The following is a 24154-nucleotide window of genomic DNA, read 5'->3' as shown; positions in this document are numbered from 1 at the left end:
AATATACATATAAACAAAAGTAAATAGAAAAACAAAAACAACAAGAAAAACCATATATAGTTATATATATATATTATACATAGATATTAAACTTAAGCACATACAATTTTTGGCAACCTCGAAATCATTTTCTAAGACCTAAGCGAAAGCAAAAACTTACAAAAATTAACCAAAATAAACTTAAAACAAAAACAAAAACCAAAACAAAAGTAAACATTTTTTTGTAGCATTTCTTGTATAAATGCACACGAGCATAAAATTAACAAGCAAAAACAAAATAAATTAACAGGTAATGAATATTTTTTTTTAATTAAGCTAAACTGTAATTGTGTTTTTGATTTCACACTCATTGAAAACGATTTTCCAGCAAGCGGTTTGCAAAGAACAAAAAAAACCAAAGCGCATTCAAGAAATCAAACGAGAAAAAGGAAACAGCCACGAAAACAATTATCAAAATATGACAAAAATAAAAAAAAAACAAACGAAAGACGAAAAGGCGAGAAATGAGAAACACGAGATAATGCGAATATAAATAATAATAATATGATTAATAAACTAGTTTATATAGCATGTAAAACTGAACAGAAAAATCAAATTCAATAAAGACGAATCTACTGTATTCCAATACGAACGTTATATTTCATTTTGGGGAAGCGAACGAAACTAAAATACAAGTTTTATTTTAACTTTTATTTGAATTTAGCCGGCTGTTTTTCAAATGAAAGCTGCTTGCTACAAAACCATTTTGAACCGCATATCTATGCGCTTTCCGCCTGGGTGTGAGCACTCGCTAGATGGGGAAGGTGTCTCCGCTACGTGGGTTGGTGTATTCGCTTGAGTTGGTGAGTTTGGTAAAATTAAAAAAGCTTACTAAATAACGGTTTTATAAATAATATAAAACGATTTTAACAAAAATTTTTTTCTTTCATTGACTGTTGTTAAGAGATCCATTGAAATGTACATAAATACAAATATATTAAAATCGAAGGCATTTATAATTGAAAGAAAAGTTTTTAACCAACTCTGAAAAGTAGATATTATAGATATTGAAATAAAATATTGCCAAAAATGAAAAAGCCAGACGGTTTTGCTCGATATCAACAGATAGGTGGAGAGTAATTTATTTATTGTATGTTCATACACAATTCGCTTATACACAAAGATACAGGCCCAAAGATCAGTCCCAAATCGGTTTCGCATTTCGCACTTGGTTTGCTCGTCTTGTTCCGTGTGTTTTCTATAAATTAGCAACAAATTGAAATGATACATTTTACCTTTCATATGCATACATTTTTTACAATCTTTTCTTGGATTTTTTTTTTGTTCCGTTTTTGTTGTTTGTCTTTGAGTTTTACATCGTCCAAAAAGTAGAAAAATGTTATGTCTAAAAAAATACAGGGTAACATTTTCATCCTAACCATTTTTTGTTTTGTTTTCTTTGCTTCTCTGCTTTCATACATATGTATGTACAAACATATGTACACATGTATATATATAAATAGAATTTATGTTTGATTTGCTTAAATTTTGCTTGGTATTTCTTAAGTATCTTAATTGATTTACTTTGCTTTTGTATGTGTTTATATATCTTTTGAATTAGTTTTCTTTTTTTTTTTTTGCTTGGTTTGGTACAGAGGTGTTAAAGACATAAAAACAGGCGCTAGTTGAAACCTTGGAGGGCAAACAGATTGATCATCCTATTCATCAGAGAGATACACACGTATGTATCTTTATGTATCTGTAAGTATCTGCATGTGGGCAAATGTATCTTAATCCCTTCGGTTTGTCGAGTTCGAGATGTTTTGGATACCCTGTAGTCTGTACATTGTGTGTGTTTTGTGAGTGTCCTATCGTTGTTTGTTATATTTTGTTATATTTTTCAGGCTAAAGCAAGGCGGGGCTTAAGGATCGAGTTCTTTTAGCTTCAAGCTAACATTTCAACAAACGAATCTATGAAAATTGGCAACAGTGCGTCGTCTAATCAAAGCTCTACTCTGGATTTGGCCCAGGGTTTTAAATTTAATTTATTACTCTTTTCTTTTATTTTCAACATCATCTTGGGAGGAGGCAGGCACTTAATATAGTTCAACAGAATCCGATCTCTCTATATAAACCCTATATACTCATTTATGTACAACTATTACAAGCTATATTCACATCGCTGTCGAATAGTAAAATAGAAATAAATTCAATAAAATAACAACCCACAAAATGATAAAATGATGTAGGATCAAATCGAACCGAAATAAAACACAAAGTTGGTAAAAAAAAGTATTTCACATTTTGATTGGTGTGTATTTGGTACGCAAAAAAAGGTTGTATAATCATATATGTAAGTATATATACCATGAATATATACGGTAATAATAATAATAATAATGATGCGATATAATAATTAAAATAGAAGAAAAACACGGTAACAAAACTGCTTAGCTCATCGATTGTTTTTTTGTTTGTTTTTGTTTTTGTGAGATATAAAGTGTATATGGGATATGGGATATAGAAGCTGTGGGATCGGGCAGATAGTTTTCTCCATCTTATCTCCGCTAAAGCTTAAGGTTGCATAACAATATTTGTCGTATATGTACTTTGCTATTGCTGTGTTTGTGTGTGTGTGTGAGTGTGTAGTTTATATATATATTACTATAGCTACATAGAATTTGTTTAAACTTTAAACTTAAGCGACAACGACAACAACACGGGCGGCGATTGTCTTTCACTGTGTGTCGTGCGTAGGTTTCTATGAAAAAGGTGTGTATTTTGGTTTTGGTTTTTTTTTCTTCTTGCTTGTTTTTTACGACCTTAAGTTAAAGCTAGGTATACAATTATTTTGTTGCTCTCGCTTCTGGTATTTTAGTCACATTCCTTTCCCCAAAAATTTGCACCAAGGCAATATTCTTACGCAATAGAACTAAAGAAAAAAACAAAAACCATAATCGTAATCTAAATCTTAATAATAAGTGTTTGAGGAAACAAAATAGTTTTAACATTGTTTATCGGTTTTTCTGTTTTTTTTGTTTTGTTTTTGTTTTCGTTTCTTTTCTGGTTTGTAACAACTAGCAAATTGGTTTCTCTTTGACATCAACATTTAGTTTAGTTTCGTAATTGGTAGTTTAAATATAGTATGTATATAATTTTAATGCGATCTTTGCTTTTGCGTTTTGTTTGCTTTTTTTTTGCTAAAAAGGTACATGAAGTGTATACACTTAGGGCGTTCTTTGTCAAGTTCTTCCATTCGCTTATTTAATTGTTAATAAGTATTTCTTGGTTTCCACAATATGCCTATGTAAAGATGTGCAGCATCATTTCAACAGCTAAATCCATTCTGTATATACACCTGGGTAGGAAATTTTTCGCAGGAGGTTCATTCAACTAAAATCGGCTAGCTTACGGTTTGATTCTTGTTAACAAATGTTTAGCATTTCAACTACGTAACCATCTAAATGAAGCTTACAATTAACTCCCTGGCTTAACAACTAAATATCTTTGATTTAACATTTGCTTGAGTGTCGTGTGGGGTGAGGGGAGGGAGGGGATTACTGGGCGGGTCAAAATAGGTAGGGGTCTTAACTATACATAGATATATATGTATATTTATATATATATATATGTACTCATGCATTCGTATAACAAAGCAGTTCAAACAATTCAACAGATCTCTCTTTCGTTTTAGCTAAGGACTCAATATATAAGGCGCTAAATGTGTGTTTCTTTGTGGGTTTCTTGCTTGGCTTATCTTAAGTTTCTCTATATAACGCTCCTTCTATATGTATATGCATATATTTTTATATCGCTTGTTTTTAGATCATGTAAGTAGGGTGTTTTTTTTTTGTTTTTTTGGATCTTATAAGTGTAGGAAAAACATTTTCTTGCGGCACAAAACCCGAAATAAAAAAGAATCTTAATTCTGGTTGCTCTTTGTACAAACGTTGCGTTTGTTTTCTACATTTTTTCCGTTTTCTTGCGCTTTTTACAATTTTTTTTTGTTTTGTTTCGTTATTTCGTTTCGTGTTTTCTTTTACTTAGCTACATTCCTACTTAGCTCAATTTGTTGGTGTTTTATGTGTTGTTTTCCTTTGATATAAACTTTGTCACTGATACGCTGGAAAAGTTCACTTCGTTTGTGTCCCTCGTGTCGCGAGTTAAAACAAATAAACTACAGTTTCGTATGTATTAAAAACTAACAACAAATTGTGGGCCCTAAAAAAAACCAGATACATTTCCATTATTACTCTGGTTTCGATTTCAAATGGTTGCCATTAAAATTAATTTCGTTTTGCGATTGGTCTGTAAAATATTTGCACAATTTAAAATTACAAGCTAAAATATAAGAAGTCACTTAACAGCTAGGAGTTGTAAGAAATTGCAGCTAGGATGGCTTATAAATCATATAGTATTAGTTAATCAAGTAATAATTAAATGGCCAACAATCAATTGCGGGGCACAGTAAAGTCACAGAAAAAAAAAACCTAAAACATTAGGGCTAAAGTTAAAAAATAATAATAAAAAAAAATTGTAGTCAAAAAAAAAAACTTGTATAACAAAAACGGAAACACACAAGAAATTGTAAAAGGTAGAGCAATAAAAAAAAAAAAAAGGCAGAAAATATGGGCTTTCTAAGATTACGAAATTTAGTCTAAATGCTCTGTGATTTGAACAATTTTTGCTCTAGAAAGAGACAACAACAGATCGCAGGGGCGGGAGGGCGTATATTAGGGGCGGGGTTAGGATGGCGATCTTTGGATGGCTGTACTAGGTCCATTTGCCGCCAGCCTGTCGCCATATTCACCGCATCCAGGCGGACTTTCGCTTAAACTTGGTGCGTAATCCCCGCAGTGGTTTCACCTTATTTTTACTTGCCACCGTCGCAGCACTCAAATGCTGTGGCAACAGGCCCGCCGCCACGCCCACCGAGCCTACACCGCCTCCACCGGGCAGACAGTGATTGTTCAGTCCACCCAGATACATACTGGCATTGTGTCCAGCCGTCGAGGAGTACAGATCCTGGTGTATCTGCTGCTGCTGCTGCTGTTGGGCGAGTGCCACATTGGCGGCAGCACTGCTCAATAATGCCATCTTGCTGCCACTGCCGTTGGTGTAGACGGCTTGATTGCTGCCAAATTGCTGGTGGTGATGTTGCTGCTGAAGATGATGCTGCTGCTGCTGCTGTTGCAGCTGCTGTTCCCTGTGCTGCTGCTGGTGCTCCTCCTCCAAACTGTGACTCGAGGCTCGCTTGTGCGGGGATCCATGGCTGCTGCCGCTGCTGCCGTTGCTGTGATAATGCGTGGTGGCCACCGAACCGCACTCCACTATCGAGGAGCCAGATAGCGAGAGTAGGGCGTCCACGCCGTCGCGATGTCGCTGCCGATCGGCCATCTCTTCGGGTGTGATGTTGTGACTGATGAGATAACGTTACAAAAGCCATTACTTAGAAACATCAATTATACAGCAAATGCTATGTGAAAACTCACTTCTCCTCACTGCTATCGTAGGCAGCATCCGAGCTGGCGCAGTTGCTATCGGATCCAGCTTCTCCTTGGTTATTCTGACCCTGAGCGACGGCATGCGCCACGCTGGCCAGGGCATTGCCATTGGTCAGTGGCGTGGAGGAGCCACTGTCCGCATTGCTGTTGCCACCCGCCGAATAAGTGTGATCCTCGCTGGGCGAACTCGTTATCACCGGTGCACTTCTGTAGGGCGAGAATAACAAATGCTTAGATAACTAGGATCGACTAGAAGAGGTATATGGTTATTATTTACCCATTCTGGAAGGGCTCACTAAAGGCCTTTGGTCCGTGTTTGAGGTAGAGCATCGCCGCCGCCGCATGCACATCGTCCATGCTGTCCGCTCCGCAATCGCGTGCCAATCGCGCGAAATTGATGCCATCGGAAGTTCCATTTGCGGTGGAACCAGTACCTCCGCTGCCATTCAAGCCCACGAAATTGTACTTGCTGCCACTGTTATTGTTATTATTATTGTGATAATCGCCGGACAGTTCGTCATCGAGGGCATCTTGCAACAGCGGCTGACCGACTGTATCCTCGCGTATATTCCGAAAAGCTTTGGACAGATTGGGGAATAGCTTGGGATCGAAGCGGGCATGACTGCCACTGCCACCACCATTGGGGCTATGCGGCCTGGCCGCGTTTGTCGCCTGACTAGCACCATTGGCCAGCACCAGACCGTTGCTTTTGGTGGGCGTGGACAGAGCCACGGCTGCGGCAGCTGCAATTCCAGCACCCCCAGCCACTGGCTGAATCGAGGATACCGCAATACTGCCGCCATCGAGGCTATCGTATGCGGATCCACCACTGGGACTTTTAAGCGAGGGACTGATCTTATCCACCGCCGAGTTGGGAAAGAAGGGCGAACGATTCAGCGCCTGGATGAGATTCTGGCGCTGCTGTGGCTCCACACGCCACAACGATCCCTTGCCCATGTTGGGCGCCTTCTCCACCTTAACGAAGCTCTTGTTCAGCGAGAGATTGTGGCGCACGCTATTTTTCCAGCCATTGGGTGCCGTCTTGAAGTACGGAAAGTGCTGCACAATCCACGCATAGATCTCTTTAACGGGCAGTGCCTTCTCATTCGAACCCTCAATGGCCATGAAGATCAAGGAACTGCAATTGATTGATAACATTTAAATATAAACTCAATTATCTCATTTTTTGTGTATATATATAGTCACCTAAAGCTATATGGCGGCTTGTTATTGGTATGCACTAGCGGATCGTATGGCACGTTATTGGGATGTTTTTGCTTTTGCGGCGTATTGTTACCAGCTCCGGCGCCATTCACATTGCTGTTGCCGCTACCATAACCGTTGGCTCCACTTTTGGACACCGAATATTGCGGCGTGCTTGTGTGCATGCGTGAGCTGACCACCAGATCGAATTCCTTTAGCGAATCCTCGTTCTCGTAGCTGGCATAACTATTGGGACTGCGCAGGTTAGCTCCTCCACCTCCTCCTCCTCCTCCTAGTGATCCATTGTGCACTTGACTCGTTGGCGTCAAATTAGACGGCGGTGGCGAGACGGATAACTGCAGACTACGCGGCTGCAAAGTGGTTGTGGTTGTGCCCGCTGATGTGGTGCTTGTGGCATAATATGTTCCTGGCAACAAAGCCGCTCCGGGTGGCGTCTCCGGGGAGGCAACATGCGCTGGTGTGGCACTGCAAGAGAAGGCGTTAGTTATTGGTTTCTTCAAAAAAATCGGGGATCTGAACTCACAGCACATGCGGCGTGCTGGCCACGTGATTGACGAAGCTATAGCCCGGCGGCAGGGATCCGGCACTGATCAAAGTCGTTGTGGTTACCACAGCCGGTGGCTCCTGGCCATGGAGTATGGCTTGACTGTTGGGTGTGCTGCTGTTGTTGTTGCTGCTGCTGCTGCTGCTGCTGTTGTTGGCAGCCGATGTGGCATAGTTGACCGCCTCGAATACGGTGCTAAAGCTACTGGCCTTCGGCACTGGGCTATTGCCACCATTTACAGCCGCTGTCGAGGATCCCGAACCGGATACGGAGCCAGTGTTGGAGCTGCTAATCGAGGAATTGTTCGAGGAGGCCGGCGAACTGACCACCGTAACAGTTGAGGCCACGTGACTGCTATGATCCATCTGGACGTGCATCTTTTCGCGCAGATACTTTTTGTGCGGATGGTGGGTGGTGGTGTTGCTACTGCTGCTGCTGCTGGTGGTTGGCGAGCTAAGTGCCTGGCTGGCTGCCTTGTAGATGGTTCCTCCGCTGGCTGTTGTACTACCATTGCTGGTCACATAGATCTGTTGCTGTAGCTGCTGTTTGGCGGGCGAGAGTATGGGTTGGCTGGCACTGCTCACCACCACCGGCATATAGCCGTGACCCACCATAGTGGTTCTTGTCGGCGTTGGCAAATAGGTCGTCTGTTGTTGTTGCTGTTGCTGCTGTTGCTGCTGTTGCTGCTGCTGCTGCTGTTGCGGCTGTTGCTGCTGTTGACTGGCTTTGCTGGCCTTGTACTCCACCACGGTGGTGGTGCCACTGGCTCCTTTGTGCACCGTTGTGGTGCTGTACACAGTCGATCCTGCTGGTGACCCACTTGCTGCCCCTCCGGCCGCCTCCTGTTCACTAGTTTCGCTCAGATTAGTGGGTAGCTCCTCTATCAAATCGCTGACTATACACAGATTGCCATTGGTTGCACCGGATGCTACTGTTCCTGTTGCTCCGGCCGTCGCCTTGATAGCCACCGTTGCACCACGTTTTCCCGCCTGTCCGGCTGTTGTGGTCACAATGCCCTTAATTAGATTGGTATCGCTGAGCCAGGACAGCGAGCGCAACTCTCCATCATCTTCAGCTGTTCGCACATTGACCAAAGTCTCGCCGGTACTCGCATCCAGTGGCGCGGCGGCCAGGAGTACTATATTGCCACCGGTGGCAGCCACAGTTCCGGTGCTGCCCGTCGCTGTTGTGGTTGCAGAGCCGTCGTATGCCGTAAAACCACCATTGTGATTGTGTTGCAGAAATACATATTTTGAGGCACTTGCCGGCATGTTGCTATTGCTTGTGGATATAACTGGTGGTATTACAGGTGGTTGAGCTGATGCTGCTGCTGCTGCTGCTACAGATGCTGCTGCTGCTGTTGCAGATGTTGCAGATGTTGCTGTGGTGCTGGTGCTGGTGCTGTTACTGCTGCTGCTGCTGCTGTTGGCGGGTTGTTGGGGTTGTGCAATGGTGCGGTATCCATGGGCGGCAGCCACTGTTGCTGCTGCCACCACAGAAGTGGGCGTGGAGGCCACCGCTACTGTGCCGGATTGCAGATGTCCACGCAGTTGGCTCAAATCACGGGTGGTCAGCAACTGTGTGGGATTATCTGTGGACATGCTGCAAGTGAAAAGTAAACAGAAGATGTTTAGTCCAAAGTTCTAGTTATTAACCCCATTTGCTTTTTAAAGAATTCAAGCCATTGTGCAACATCTAATTTAATTTGCATGATTTATCAAAACCACAGTTATTGTTTATTACATCATCGGGCAAAGATTTTAGACACAGAGGATTGGTCATTTCTCTGAGTCAGAGTTTGCAAGTTTGCAATTCGCCCAGTTTAACTTTAGGTTTGCCAATCCAAAAATCGTAATTATAATCTGCACTTACAACACAAAAAGATATCGCATATGGTAATAATTATTGCATTGGTACAAGAAACGATTGTGATATTGGGATCGTGACCCGTTGGTATGACATCAATTACATTCAGACATTTTAGAATGCGATCATCAAGCATTATGAGTGGCTAAAACATCTCAGTTGATTGCCTCATCATTAGGTATGAAATTCCTTTTAGGTTATCCGGCTATTTAAAGCCAAGTTTATATTTTTAGCCCAACACGCTGATGATCTAATGATTGTTTGATGAAATTATCAATTCACTGCACTTTGTACGGTCATCAAATTGACTTTTCGGGAAGTGCGATTGATGACGAGATATGTAATTATTTATCAGTTTGTTTTTATTGTTATTGAACGTCCTTCGCCATTTTTTATTGCATACTTTACTGGGTATTTTCCCACCCGTTCTATAATAATAATGCCTTTCCTAAAATTTATGCAATCGAAGACATTTTTTTATTCTTTTTTGTTGTTACTTCTAATTTACGCGTGTTTGCTTTTTGTGGCATTTTTATGACGCCAACGGGGTTGGCACTTCACCTGCTCTCTTTCTCAAATAATCAACCTGTCTCTCTCTGTTCTCGTAGCCCCCTCTCTTTCTAAATTTGTGTGGAGATTATCTTATCAGTATTTCTGTATGCGGACGTATATTCCCTTATAGTTTCCACTTATTTTCTTCAGCTTAAAGTTCCCAGTGACTCGAATTAAAATCAATGAGAGTCCAAAGATCAATGATCGATGACCAATCAAAACGAAAGTAATCGAATATTTAATTTGCCACCAGTGAAAATATGTTTATTATATTCCCAAAGATTTCATTTTCAAGGTTCAGAGGTTAAAAAATGTTTTTTTTAATAATTCTAGGATCCATGATCGATCGATAGCCAAAGTAATCGAGTAATGTATACATCATTTATTCATCCATTCAGTCAGTTGCTCATCACATGCTATTACATCAAAGGCAATTAACTTAAATATTCATTTTGCCCGAGGGGCAACATATATTTGCCGTTGGGCATCGCAAAACGAACGTGCGAATGAGAGGGCGAATAGTTGGTTAAACAGAGAGGGGGCGAGCGGTAAGGGGGAGTGGGGCAGCCAACAAAGTGTATTATTATTTATTGATTTTCATTTGGGGGCAGGCACTGCTAGAATAACTACGGAAACTAACGAAAACTCGACAATAGAAATGTCCAAGAAGCAAATTTACTTTTACTAGCTAATACAGTGGGACCGCGATAAAACGAACGTATCAACTTGCGATACTTCCGGTAATTGCGAAAACTTGCGATAGGCTATCAAAGTGTTATATTTGATTTCTTAATCATATCGAAGTTCATCCGTTCGAGTGCACACTGTATTTCCTTTTTCTTCTTCTTGCGCTAACCTACCTGATTATTACCCATTGTTTTGCATGTGCAAAACGTATGCCAAGAGGAAGGGCAAAGAGACAACGAGGGGAAGGGGGAGGGAAAGAGAACGAGAACGAGGAGAGGCAGAAAAGTGCGCGCCACAACAAAACCGTAACCGTAAATGCGAAAAACACAACAAACGCGACGAGAACGAAACGCACGGCCAACAAAAACAATAAATACAAAGCTCCGCTGACCTCCAACGCCGACAGCGCAGTCAACGTCGGCGTCATTACACTGACCGCCCAAACAAATAGTACAGCCTGGAATGTATTTATTTTTGTACACGGAAAACAAATGCTTGGAATTTGTGTTCGAGAAGATACGTTCATCAGTTACAGAAAAAATGCTTTAATGCCACAGTAATACACATTTGTTTTAAATCAATTATGAAATTGATTAAATAAGATTCATTTTAATCTAACTTTAATCATTTCCTGCCAATCTGCTTAAATATTTGTTACTGTGCATAGTCTGGAATTCGTTTATTGTAGCAAAAACGACGCAATTTTTGTTTTCTTTTTTCGAAAGTCTACTCGTTGTCTTGGCAACTTTTTATTTTGTCTTTTTTGTATTGTTTTGTATTTTCTTTTTTGAGCAACAACAAAATAATAACAAGACGCTTACGAATATTTTATTTTGCAGCGTCGCAAGAGAGCGGCAACAAATAGAGCGAGAGCAAAACAGCGTGTTTGAGATTAGAAGAAGAGAAACGGAGGTGGAGGTGGTGCGTTATTGCCTTTGACATAATTAATTAGCAAATATGGCCGCATGGCGACAACAACAATAAACAAGAACAATAAGAATAAGAATAAGAATAAGAGAAGCAACAGCAGTTTTTGGCCAATGCAACACTGGAAAAACTCCATCGCAAAATGCCGATACATATGTTTCATCTCTCTCTCTTGTTCTCTCTGCCCGGTGAAAGGCTCTCTTTTCCGCTGCTCTCAGTTGGAATTTGTTTATCTCAGCTTTATTGTTGTGTTCGAAAGAGAACAAAAAAGAGAGAAAGCTACGCATTTGATTTTGAGCCGCAGCTACGGTTTGTTATTACAGTAGAACTTTCCTAACGCGAACAGGCAAAACTCGTTTATGAATTTGTATTTTAATTTGATTACTTTGGGACTCAGTTTGTAACAGAACAAACTAAATTTACTCGGAAATCGCTGGTAACTTTGTTCTTTTATATTTTAAAGCGTGCACTGTAAAAGTTGCGAGATTAGTACTGTGTTCTAGAAACGTCAACGTCACCGTCAACGAAATGGCTCTCTCGCTGGCTTTTTAGCTTTTAGGCTGTGACCTGAAGACCTTTCTCCAGCATGGAGCCATTTTAAATGTCAACTGAAAAACCCCCCAAATTCATCCACCCACCGACAAAAAAAAATAGGAAACGGAAAGAAAGAGAACAGGAGAGAATGCAGGTTTTGCATTTGGGTCTTTTCTTCTGCCAGCCAATTAACAGCAAAAGCCAAAAACAAAATAATCAGTGGTAACTGTACCTGGGCTAACTGCTTGCTAAAAAACAAAAGCCAAAATACAAAAAAAAAAGGAATAGAAAATAGTATAGAAGCAGCCACGCTAATGAAACGCCATGAAGCTACTGAGGAGAACATGATGATGATGACGATGATTACGGTGATGATGATGATGATGGAGGATGATTCATCCAGATATATGATATATGTGTAGCAAAGTGTGCACAAATGCGGCACACGGATGCTTATGAGCGTGTCAAAAAAATAATCGTAAGGGAGCCACTTAGCAGCGAATAAAACCACCGACTAGCAAGTGGAGTTAAGCCACGACTCGATAGCGAGTCCCAACTCGTTGATACCCATTAAATTAGAAAGAAATACTACGAAAATATGAATATGAATACATTTATTCAAGAATTCATAATGCAAATTTCTATGCAATGATTCAATTACATTATCACCCCTCTTAGATTTTAACGAAAGATCAGCTTTTTTCCGCCTAATTTTCCTAGCCCACTTTTTCGACTATATACAACCGTTTACTCCAATTGATACCCTGCATACGGTTGAAAAATGGTTAAACCTCGTGGAATAATCAGCGTGCGACTGGTTCAATAATAATACACACAAACAAACAAATAATTGAGAGCCAGCATGTTTTGTTTTTCTTGCTGTTGCTGTGAAAATTGTCGCCCAATTGAAATGCCAGTGGGGAAAATGGGGAAAAATCTATGGAAAAATGTTTAATGAGTTGTTTCCTCTTTTAATAAAAGTAATACGAAAAAGAAGAGCGTGAGATAACACAAAAAAAAAATAATAATGATGCATATATTAAAATACAAATATGTACGTTTGTCAGATGGCACAAAGAGAATGAGTTGCCGGCATTTTCCACTTTATGTACATTTACAATTATCGTTGAATAAAATGTAATGGCAATTGCCTTGATTTACAATGCTTTGTGTTTGTGTTTCATTTGTGTTTAATTATTTTGATTTGTCTTAAATAAAATATACAATAGGCAAATAGGTAAAATTATGGCTACAGCTTTCAAAACATTTCACGTAACAAAGAGCGAGAAAGAGAAAAAAGCTTTTGCATACTTCCGGCCATCAACAAGATAGCATACTACTCGTAGAAGGCAAAAAGCTAAATGACAGCAAAAACAACAACAGAAAGTGTAATAAAAGCGAGAAACGGCGAAAAAGGAAAAGCAGCAGCAGCATTTTTTGAGAGAACTTCTCTCTCTCTCTTTCTTTGTGTTATTAGCGTTGTCTCTCTTTCTCTCTCTCTCATTTGATGAAATATAAACAAAAATTTCAGAAATTCATTCAAATAACAGAGAACAAAGGTGAATCAAAAATGTTTTTTAAACAATTACGTAGAGGAAAATGTTTATAATACATGTTTGCGATTTCGATTTTTTCTGTTGGGTTTGGTTTTTCCAACCGCGATAAGAATTTTAAACTCCAGTATCCAAGAAATTGTATAACTTGCTTGTTAGTTATTCGCATAAACTGCAAGTATCATAAGCAATTATAATATATTTTTGTGAAACGCTTTAAAATTAATATGTTGTATTTTTATTTTCCCACCAATTTTAAGGTCGACACTTCGTTCAAATGCGCTTAAAAACAAGACGGTTTACTTTTATCATCAATATCGAAGAATTTTTCAGAATTTTCTCGATAGACGATGCCAGCGACAGCAACAACAACAAAAGAAGAAAAAAATATCAGAATAAATAAAATGAAAAGAAAATAAGAAATGCGATGGCGACAACCACGCGGCGTATACGTAATGCCTGACGTTGTGGCCGCCATGTCTGTGATTCTGCACTGGTGTCGGTAAGTGTGCGTATGTGTGTGTGTAAGTCACTCTCTCACGCGCTCTCTCGCTCTCCCTCTTTCTTACGCTTTGCCTTGCACATTACGTATACGCCTGGGTCAAATCATCGAAAAGAATAATAAAACACCGACAACAGGGCGTATGAGTTATGAAAAATATGAATTCGTAAAGGAAACTCATTGAAAAACTAAAAGGGTGCATCAAATATAGTGCATGAAAAGTAAAACTTTGAAACTCTGCGCAAGTATGCCGATTTGTATTATATTTTATGCACATCCACCATCTATAAATACTATCCTAAATACCCATCTAATACCTATAAAAACTAAGCAAACACAAAGTTCTTGAAAAAAAATATTGAAACAATACAGTCGAGTGCTTGGAATAAATATAAATAAAAAAGCAACAAATCTGTACAAATTTGGCTAAGTTTTTCTATATACACGTCTGTATTGTATTTGTTTTTGGTTTTTGTATAAACTGAAAAACGCAACAAGGCCGCTAGAAAAGCGCTTTTGGCGTTTATAATTGCTGTTGATCGCTTTTGTTGTTGTCTATTTATTGTTAGCTTATTCGCGTCGTTTTCATAAAACAAAAAAAAACAAAAATAAATGTCATTGCACGTGTGTGTGCGAGAAATCGTAAAAGAGAGACAGAGTGGGGACGATAAGAGCATATCTTCTTTTTTTTAGTGTGTCACCTAGTCTGCAGTGTACTCTTTACAAAAAATCTGGCTCCAAAACAAATTACTCATGAGTTTTAATATTACTATCAATTTCGGAAAAGTGCAGTAGTCTTTAGTTAAGCGTAATACATTTTCTATACTTTAAAAATAGCCTTTTTGGTTCAATTATGGAGCTTTGACTGTGGAAAAGCAGTTTTAACTGCTTTAAAGGCAAAAGAGAACCAAAAGAGAATGCCAAAGAGAAAGGGCAGCCGGAGAAAGAGTGGGATATAAATGAAATTTCAACGTGGTTTTCGTTTCGTGGGCATTTTTTTTATTTTAGTTGTTGTTATTTTTATACATTTAGTGGCTAAGTTTAAGGCATGATTATGAAATCGGAGAATGTATAGAAAATTGGGCATTACGCAAAATAAAGGAAATAGCTCAAATGGGGAATCGATGACAAAATGTCAAGTTGTACATTTGATTGGAAAAAAACCAATTTAAAATTCAAATTGTAATCTGCGATCCTCCGTCTCTCTTTCACACTCGCTCTTTCTCGCTCTCTCTCTCTCTCTTTTTGTTTGCCATTCGTATTTCTTATTATTATTTTTGTTTTACTCACACACAAACACCAACCAACAACACACACACACTTTTTTGTTATATTTATTTTATTTTTATGGCCCGCTTTTAAATATTTTGTTTTCTTCTATAATGTATTTATATTTAATTTGTGTTGATTCAGTATCACATACCTCCATACAAGGCGTTCTCGCAGCTTCGTTGTCGTTTTATTGCACGCAAAAAAAATAAAATGCTTAAATGTTTAGGAAATTGTTGAAGGTTTTAGCTTCTCCGTTTAATGTGCCTCTATATATTTTGTTCGCAAAATTTGTTTATGAAACCAGTAGGTGATTTTTTTGTTTAAAGGTTTTTACAAGATTTTCTCGTTAATCTCGAACCGTAAAGCACGCGAGCAGGCAAACGAATGAAGCGAAGCGGCGGCAACAGCAATTGAAAAACCGACCCCCACCAGCCACACTCCCCAGCACACACACACACACCACCACACCCACACGCTCGCTCTCTCTCTCTCTGGCAAAAATCACACAAAGCTTTCATTGTGTACGAGAGCAAAGAAACGAGAGAGAGAAAAAGAGCCGGCAAAGCGAAAATAAATAAAAATAAATAAAAGCCAAAGCAAAGTCAAAGCGTCGTAAACAAGCTAGTGAGTAGGTACAGTAAAATATATAACTTTAAAGTGAATATTAGTGCATAATAACTTAATTGTTAACCAGTACATTTCAATTCATATATGCACTATTAAATCACACTGTAGTACCAGTTTAGACAAACTTCTAGAAAGTCCACGTACTTCTAATACAATATCGATTTCTATTGCCCATTTTCGAGTGCCTACTGTACACCTCTCTATATATTTGCGAGTGTGTTGTGCGTTCGCGCATGACATTGCCATTTATTGAAGTGAGCAGAAACAAATACAAATGCGACAAATAAATGCGAAATAAAACTATACTTTGACAACAAAAACAAATACTTAAATTTGAGGCTTATGGAGGGCTGCTGGCTATCCGTCTCTTTCTATCTGCAGACAGCCCTTGCCGCTTTCTCCTTCTCCTCCTCTTTGCTTCTCCTTAACATAAACAACTTTTGGCAAGGATCTCGTGGCAACAACAAAAGCCACAGGCAAAAACAAAAACAAGGCACAACAAACAGCTGTTTGGGCTAGGCTTGAAAAATAACTCTTTCTCGCTCTTACTTCAATTGGCCCGCTCTCAAACTTCTCTTCGCTGCGCTCTTTGGTTAGCTAAAGTGACTCAGAAAGTCTGTATTTTTATGACAATTCTCAAAATATTTATAAATAAACAAAATGGCAACAGCTAAATGTGTGCTCAACAAAATACGTCATTACTTCTGACTAAATAACTAATTTTATTTTCAATTTACCAAACAAATTTGATGACCTAAGTGACCAAAAACCAAATCACGAGTTTAAAAATATTATACGTAACAATCAAAAAAGATGTCATAATTTTCTTCAAATTTATACAATAAGAGAAATCGGATGCTTTTATGAAAAGTCATAGCGTTTTCCAATAACTGCCCATGTTTTGTTCAATTATGAAAATAAGCTTATATGAAATAAAACAATCTAGTCAAGTGCCTGATTAAATTACTTAGAAGTACACACATGTACATTAGCAACTAAAACTACACGTCATTAAAAGCCTCAAAAAACACCGCAAACATTTATTTTCCCAAAAAAAAAATAAACAAAAAAAAAAAAACCAGCTCAATAGTTGCTTAAACGCATAATTAAATTAATTAATATAACGCCAGCGAATTATCCGCTTGCCAAATTAAAAACAAAAAAAAAACACACAATCTAAAGCGACACGTGCGACAAAAACTGGGCGAGAAGAGGGTGGGGGAGGAGGGGGAGAAGAGAGCCAAAGAGGTACGCGATAAAGCAGGAAATACAAGAAGCCGAAACACAAACGCACACTCACTAAATAAATTAAGCGAACGCAAATATTCCAATACCAACAACATATCGAATGCAGCAACGCACTGAAAAAAATGCAACAAATTTTTTAAAAATGTTCGCAAATTTTAGTATGAAATCTATTAGAAAATCTCTTTATTTGCGCTTTGTTTGCATATAAATTTTCCATAGAACGTGTTCTAAACCCTTTACATGCTTTCATATAACTGAACAATATAAGCAAGTTTCGCGCAGTGCACACGCTTTGTTTGAGTTGTTTTTAGTTTCGTATTTGTTGCTTTTCGGTGTTGCCGTTTAACCATATTTAATTTTAGCAATAGCAGCGGAAAATTGAACAACGACGACCGCTTATGTATCATCCTATATTTGTTGAAAATATAAATAAATTTATACAACTTTTTCCCCATTCCACGGCGCACGCACAACAACGAAATTGAAAATGAAAACGCCAAGAAAAAACAAAAAAAACAAAGCCAAAAACAAGAAGAAGAAAAAAGAGAAAATCACAGAGCGCGAGCGTTTTTCAAAGAGCATTAAGCGCCAGAAGAAGAAAAGAGCGTAAATACAAATGAAGTTTGCCGGCTTTTTGGGCACGCCAAAAAAAGACGGACACACACAAAAAGCTAAAAAGAAACCAAAGGAATGGGCAGCAGAAGACGGTGAAAACTGCAGCAGGAGAGACAACAAAAGAAAGAACTAAATATAAATGAATGCACGTAAGCCAAGTATGTATTCAGATGTACAATAAATAGATGTACATACATACATGTGTGTGCATGCATCTATGTATCTACAAATCTGCACACAATTGCGGTTATATTACTGGCTACTTAACCACAATTATTCGGTACTTTGTAAACTTTTTACTAATATGTATAATATAACAAACGTTAAGAGAACTGCATAAACTTTTTTTATATGCAAAATATCGCACATACGTAGTGATGCAATTTCTACATTTTTGAATAAAATATGAATATATATATTTCTTTTACTTTAATTTATGTGCTAAATTTTTGATACCCTATTCAAAACATAGATGTAAAATGTATTAATCAATGACCTGCTTAATTGGTTAATATAAGCTTTATTTTATTTTTAATAATAGTTCGATTTAAGTGGTGCAGTATCGAAAGTATTTACAATGTCTTTACATCTATGTACATACATATGTATGTACATACATTTATGCAGGCATGTTGCTAGTACATTTTGTTTGCTGTTTTGTCGCTTTGGCATTTACATACATAGGACTTTTTCGCTGTTGCCAGGCCAACTTACAGTCCCCGATAGTCCCCACAAAAATTCAGCAACAAATACATCAAGAAAACCAAAAAAAAAAATAAAACAACCTCGATCATCTGAGACGACGAATTACGAACGCTACCTTTTCGACTGACAATTTCGATTTTATTCAGCTTGATTTTACTCGACTTTTTTTGGCCGACGAAAAATTTCAATTTCAATTGATTTCGTCGTCGTCGCTCAACCAAAATAAACCCATCATGTGTTCTTTTTGGCTTTTCCTCGTGCACATCTGCATTTCACCGTCTGCTGTTTAGTTGAGTTTATTTTTACTAGTTTTCTATAATTTGCTTCTTTTTTTTTATTCTTTGTTTTTGCTCGAAGCAATTACACAAGGCGTCGCCTTTGCAAGAACAACAAATTGGGTCAACCGCAATTAATACAACTAAATATAGCCAAAGCGCACATTTCCCTCGCGAAAAAAAGAGCACAACAAAAAAAAAAAAAAAAAGCACAAATATAATAATAAAATGAAAAGCAATATGTGTGCATACAACAAAACAAAAGGGAGGCAAAAATAATAATGAATAATGAGTGTGTTCAGTGTTGACAGAGCAAAAGTTGTTTACCCTTTTGTGGGCAGCAGGCGAAAACGTTCTCACATAAAAAAGCAAAATACAAAAAACGTAAAAAACAAAAAAAAAAAAAATAGAAGAAAAACCAGCAATTGCTGATAACAGCGAGAACGTTGTGCATCGGTGGCGTATACGTGATGTGGCTAAATAAGGGAGCATACTTGTCCACTAACTAAAATCTGAATCTGAATGCCACAAATGCATTTCACGCAGTCCACCAAAGTGTCGCCAGCCATGTTTAACACGTACATACATACATATGTGTAATGTGTATATCAGCAAATGGTCGAAAATTGATTGAAATCCACATTTCTAAGCATCGCAAACTACAGGGAGCACTCCATAACACGGCACGCGGCACCTTCTCAAGTGAATTTTTTGTATCAGCAAACTATCAACGTCATTATTTGGCATTTTCAAATCCACTCGACCCAGCATCGTTTCCTTTCAAGCGAGTGCTCACTGTAAGCGATCAGTGCGTGCTGGCAAATGGTTAGCAATGGGATGAAAACTTTTGACAAACACTGCGCTCGTTTGTTTGTTTGTTTGGCACGCTCGTACAGTGGGCATCAGGCACATGCACAGGCACAGTGGGATGCCCTTCAATCAACCAACTTAAACCAATTGACACAGACTCGTACGTTAAACGTTTCCCACTAATTAGCACATTCGTTGATGTTGAAGAGTTGGCGAGCAGAAAAAAAACATACATTAAGAAAAAAAAAAAGAAGAAAACTAATATAGAGTACGAACGAAGCCACGTTATTTTTTCGTTAAACATTTGGTTAAATAGATGGATTGATAATTGAATGGAAATAGGAGCAAGTTGGAGCGGTTGGCATTACGTATTCGTACTGTTGGCTAACGATTATTAAAGTTGTATTATTTTCTCCTATACATATTAATTTGCATACTGCATTTGCTCAGCATTGAGTGAAAAACGAACATGTGAACCATGTGCTAACAGCTGGGAAAACATTCCATATATGTAAGTCTGAATGGGCGGAGAGTGGGAAACAGGTGTATTCTAAACAATTACAAATGGAAAATATGTATGCTCCCTCGAGTTGAAAATGAAAACGAAAAATATATGATGTATGTATGTATGTATGTATGTATATCGCTGCAAAGTGAAATCTAAAAACCAATTATGAGTCTTAATTGTAGTTCGCATAAGGAGGCATTATTCATCTTAAAAATATGCCACTTGTGATTGCTTTAGGAACTTGACTTATAACATTATATGCTCGACCTCCATTTAATTTCTTGAAATCTGCTAATTTCCCGCAAATCCTTGTTAATAATAACCATTGATACATTTATATAAATTAACGTGTTGCTAACGTGCTTTTGACCTGCTATTTCCGCTGCATCTATTTTAAATCCGATTGTAATTGCAATTCGAATTCCAATTCTAATTTGGATGCAGATGCGTTTGCTCTATTTTCTCCGCCTTGGCTGTTGTATAACAAACGACGACGAAACAACAAAGTTGTCGTCTCCTGTTGCTACTTTTAAGTGTTTTTTTTTTTGTGTTTTAGTTTATTTTTTGTTTGCATTTTGCGCACTATTACCGCCGCTTAGTTGTTGTTTTTTAATAGTCGCTATATCTTATCGCGCTAGCAACTTGGTTGTGAGTGTGTTGGCACAGCTCTCGTGGCACGTGTGTGCGTTTTAGTTGAACACACCAGCACACACTCTCCCACACTCACACACACGCACTGTACGTACATAATTATTTTCATTTTTTATGTAATCAACAAACAGAAACGCCTCAGCCTCAGTTTGCCTTCTATGCTGAGGTTCTCAAAAAAAGCACACCACACGCCTTTACAGCAGCGGTCACGTGCATAGATCGCAAGCAGCTCAAATAAATCAGCTTATTCAAATCTCTTAGTTATAGTAATTAAGTGCAAATACACTTTACAAAAGCATTTCATTCAAAAGTTCTACAAGAACTAAGAAGTTGTTGTTTTGTGGTTGTCACATCAACAAGAAATGTTTATTATTTTGAAAAGCTTATTTAAATTGTTAAACGAGGAACAAATTAAATTTTTTTTGTAATACCTTTGCCCTAATTATCATTAAAAACTGGAATGAAGTTACATACATGAGAAGAACAAAAATACACGAGGTGAAATAAAAAGAGAAGAAGCCACTACGACAGCACGAGTTTTTTTTTTTGGCTTTATTGTTGTTTTTGGGTGGTGGGCGTCTTGCGTGCCGACGACAACCACCCACAAAAACCACCCACTTGCCGCCCCCGAAACGTCGGAAATGTTACGGCCGATATTCAATTAGTTTTTAATCCCGCCCAGCGTCAAGGAATTTCAATTTCCAATTGGTTTTTAAGTCGGAAATTGCCGCTACACGCATACACGCAACCCCAAAAACCAAAAAGAAAAACTACAACAATTGGTAGGAAAAACAATAAACAATACACACAACGCCAAGAGCTTTGAAAGTCTGAAGTATTCATTGGATTTTCTTGAATGCTCGTTGCATAATCGCCCTGCAATTAGCACAGCGTGTGCCTATGAACCCTAAATCCAAACTTAAAGCTACTATTTTCACGTGATCTTCGCAATCTGCATAAGTGCTAGCGGAGTGTTTCGTCACTTCTCTCTATCGATGATATACAACTGAATTTTACAAACTATAGAAGACGGTTAACTATCAGGGAACAAAAAAAAAAAGAAAATGAAAATGGAAAAAAAGAAGGCAGGCAGGCAATGGCGAGGTCGCTTTATCAAGACACGACGCTATATGCTATATATGCTATATAGCACCACTAGCAACAACAAATTAGCGTCTCGGTCAGATAGAGAAAGGCAGCGAGACAGGGAGAGAAGCAGGCAGGCAGGCAGGCAGGGAGAGAGAAAGAGAGTGAGTGACTGATTGAGTAAGTGAATGGGAGGGAGAGAAAGAGGGCAGAAGAGGAGAGCGAAGAGCAGCAACAAATCACACGATCGCTAACTCACACATGAAATATGCAAGAGCACTAACAACAACGACGCCAAAATAAAACCAGTAACGCGTATTGTCAATCAAACGAAGCATACCCTACATAGAAACCAATCGCGATCATCATCATCATCACTTTGTAACTGCTAAAACTTCCAAATTCGTGCTAGCATATTATATAAACGACTACAAATCGTTGTGTGTCTTTGTATTTGGATTTGATGTATGCAAATTACAAGTGAACATGGCGTTATCTGCCTAATATACCCACATGGGCCATCAAATACAGGGCATAATCAACGACAAAGCGTTGTCGATATTCTGCGCCTCGTTTCTCTGCCAGAACATTTTCTTGCTGACGCAGCGGCGACGCACACCCCCTCCCCTGCCCGCCCATTACCCCAACCCCCTCTCCACACACACACACACACCACGCTCGTGTGTAGATTTGTGTGTGCATGTAAGGGTAACAGGCCAACGCGAAACCGAGAAAAAAGTGACAACAAACCAAAGTGGATTACAGTGGAAAATCATTAAAGCCACAAAAAAAACGTGTTATTCAAATAACAAAGAGATAACACTAAACACTTCTAATTTATATACAAATCTTAAATCAGTGATTCCAAAAGCTCTTTACACGAGATCTTACAAAATTGAACTTTTAAGTTCATCATAGTTAGGTCCACCAGTAGCTGGTGTAAATTGTAAAGCGCAAACATTCACTTTTCGGGGTAGAATGGGCTTAGGTAAAAGGGTGTCAAACATTCGGCATGGGATTTGCATTAGAATTGAAGTCGAAGAGGGTAAAATAACCCAGATTTTGATTGATATGCGTTCTTTGCACGAGTGTGTGTGTGCGAGTGTGCTTATATAAAAGGCCAACAGGTGGCGACGATTTAATTTGAAAATGATTGATAGAGACTCGAAGACTCGAAATTTGCGGCTTAACTAGAGTTTACAACATTTTCAATTCCTGAACATTCCAATTAGAAATGGAAAGTTTATCAAAAATTGCAGTGACATTTTTCAAAGCATCGTTTTGACATTTCAATTCAGCTATTTGGTCTAAAAATAATATCAAATTGAATTTGTTTTCCTTCTGTGTGTGCAGTAGTTTGAAAAATATTGTGTGTAACTAGCGATTGTGGTTTGGATTATTTTAATTTTTCATGCGGGTGCCCCGCCCCTTTTTTTTCAGTAGAAACGCCCCTATCCTTTTTTGTTTTGAGGGATCATTGATAATTTCGCTTGCTTCCAGTTTCCAATTTTCCCGTTTTCCAAGCGGGGGGCGTGAAAAGAAGTGGAAATAACAGAAGCAGCAGCAGCAACAACAACATAGCGGGGGACACACACGCACATTTGGTGACACACAAACACACACGCACACCGCACACACACATACTATGGGCAGCACTGAAAATATTCCTACAACATTTGCTGTTTTACCACGTTGTTTGAGCTTTTTGTTGTTTTAGTTTTGCTTTATGTGTTGTTGCTGCTTTCCCTGTTATTTTTCTGTTATTTTTTTGGCACTCACTGTTTTTTTTTGTTGGCTTTGCAGCGCACTCTCTCTTTTTCTTTTTGCGAATCTCTGTTTCCTTTTTTTTACTGGCGGCACTTGCAATTTTTGTATTGGATTATGGTATTAATTATCACAAATTAATTAAACACAAATACACTTGTAAAAAAAAAATATTTGGCATACCTACTGAATTATTTTTGGTTCATCAACGGCTTTGCTTGCTTTGTTTTGGAGTTTGTTTTGGAGTCTTTACTTTTCTCTTTTTTTTGCTGATGTTTACTTATTGCAGCTTATTGTTTAAGGGGGTTTCTTCTTTTTTGTAAATACATTTACGTTTCTACGTCCGCTGCGCTGAAAGGCAAAAAAATGAATGCGGCGGCGAACGCGAGAACGTCAACCAGACGACAAGCAGCGCAGTCGGCGGTGCCGTCAGCTGAGGCAGAACAACAACAACATTGAAAAGCGTAAAAAAAAAACAAATAAAACAAAAACACACACAGTTGTTCGATTACTTTTCAGTCGAAAAATATTTCGTGTGGAAAACTTAAATCTGGCATTGCTGATATTCGAGCTGCCGTATTAGCATAAGGCTCAAACGGCTAATTGATTGAAATGGTTGCAATTTGTTGATTTTGATTTGTTTCTGAAACTCAGCAATGGAACGGAAAACACATGGCATCGAAGAGAGCGGTGCTCTCTTGCGCTCTGTGTAAGGCAAAGA

At 38.4% G+C, this 24154-nt stretch overlaps 1 protein-coding gene across 3 annotated transcripts; it reads right to left on the bottom strand.

Moving 5' to 3' along the window:
- Nucleotides 1-1238: 1238 nt before the first annotated feature.
- Nucleotides 1239-23784, bottom strand: LOC120455353 (mucin-5AC). Of its 3 annotated transcripts, none has more exons than XM_039641448.2 (6): nt 23617-23784; nt 7231-8853; nt 6690-7172; nt 5761-6621; nt 5472-5690; nt 1239-5398 (listed from the first exon to the last, which is right to left on the bottom strand). In XM_039641448.2, exons 2-6 carry the CDS (start codon nt 8850-8852, stop codon nt 4786-4788), a joined length of 3798 nt encoding a protein of 1265 aa, XP_039497382.1. In that variant the 5' UTR covers nt 8853; nt 23617-23784; the 3' UTR covers nt 1239-4785. The 3 variants fall into 3 exon arrangements, with proteins under 3 accessions (XP_039497382.1, XP_039497385.1, XP_039497384.1); XM_039641451.2 differs by having other exon boundaries at nt 23621-23784; XM_039641450.2 differs by lacking the exon at nt 23617-23784 and adding an exon at nt 15296-15531.
- Nucleotides 23785-24154: the final 370 nt, after the last annotated feature.

Source organism: Drosophila santomea, chromosome X (assembly GCF_016746245.2).
Source record: "Drosophila santomea strain STO CAGO 1482 chromosome X, Prin_Dsan_1.1, whole genome shotgun sequence".
NCBI classification, from domain to species: domain Eukaryota; kingdom Metazoa; phylum Arthropoda; class Insecta; order Diptera; family Drosophilidae; genus Drosophila; species Drosophila santomea.
Note: the sequence above shows the minus strand (reverse complement) of the source record. Positions and strands in the feature narration are given on the sequence as shown.

What these genes read in the sequence shown, in the direction of transcription:
- LOC120455353 (XM_039641448.2), bottom strand. Translation starts at nt 8,852, where the DNA reads ATGTCCACAGATAATCCCACACAGTTGCTGACCACCCGTGATTTGAGC. An exon ending in GCCAGCACGCCGCATGTGCT is followed by an intron (nt 7,173 to 7,230) that starts GTGAGTTCAGAT and finishes CTTCTCTTGCAG; the next exon opens with TGCCACACCAGCGCATGTTG. An exon ending in AAGCCGCCATATAGCTTTAG is followed by an intron (nt 6,622 to 6,689) that starts GTGACTATATAT and finishes AATCAATTGCAG; the next exon opens with TTCCTTGATCTTCATGGCCA.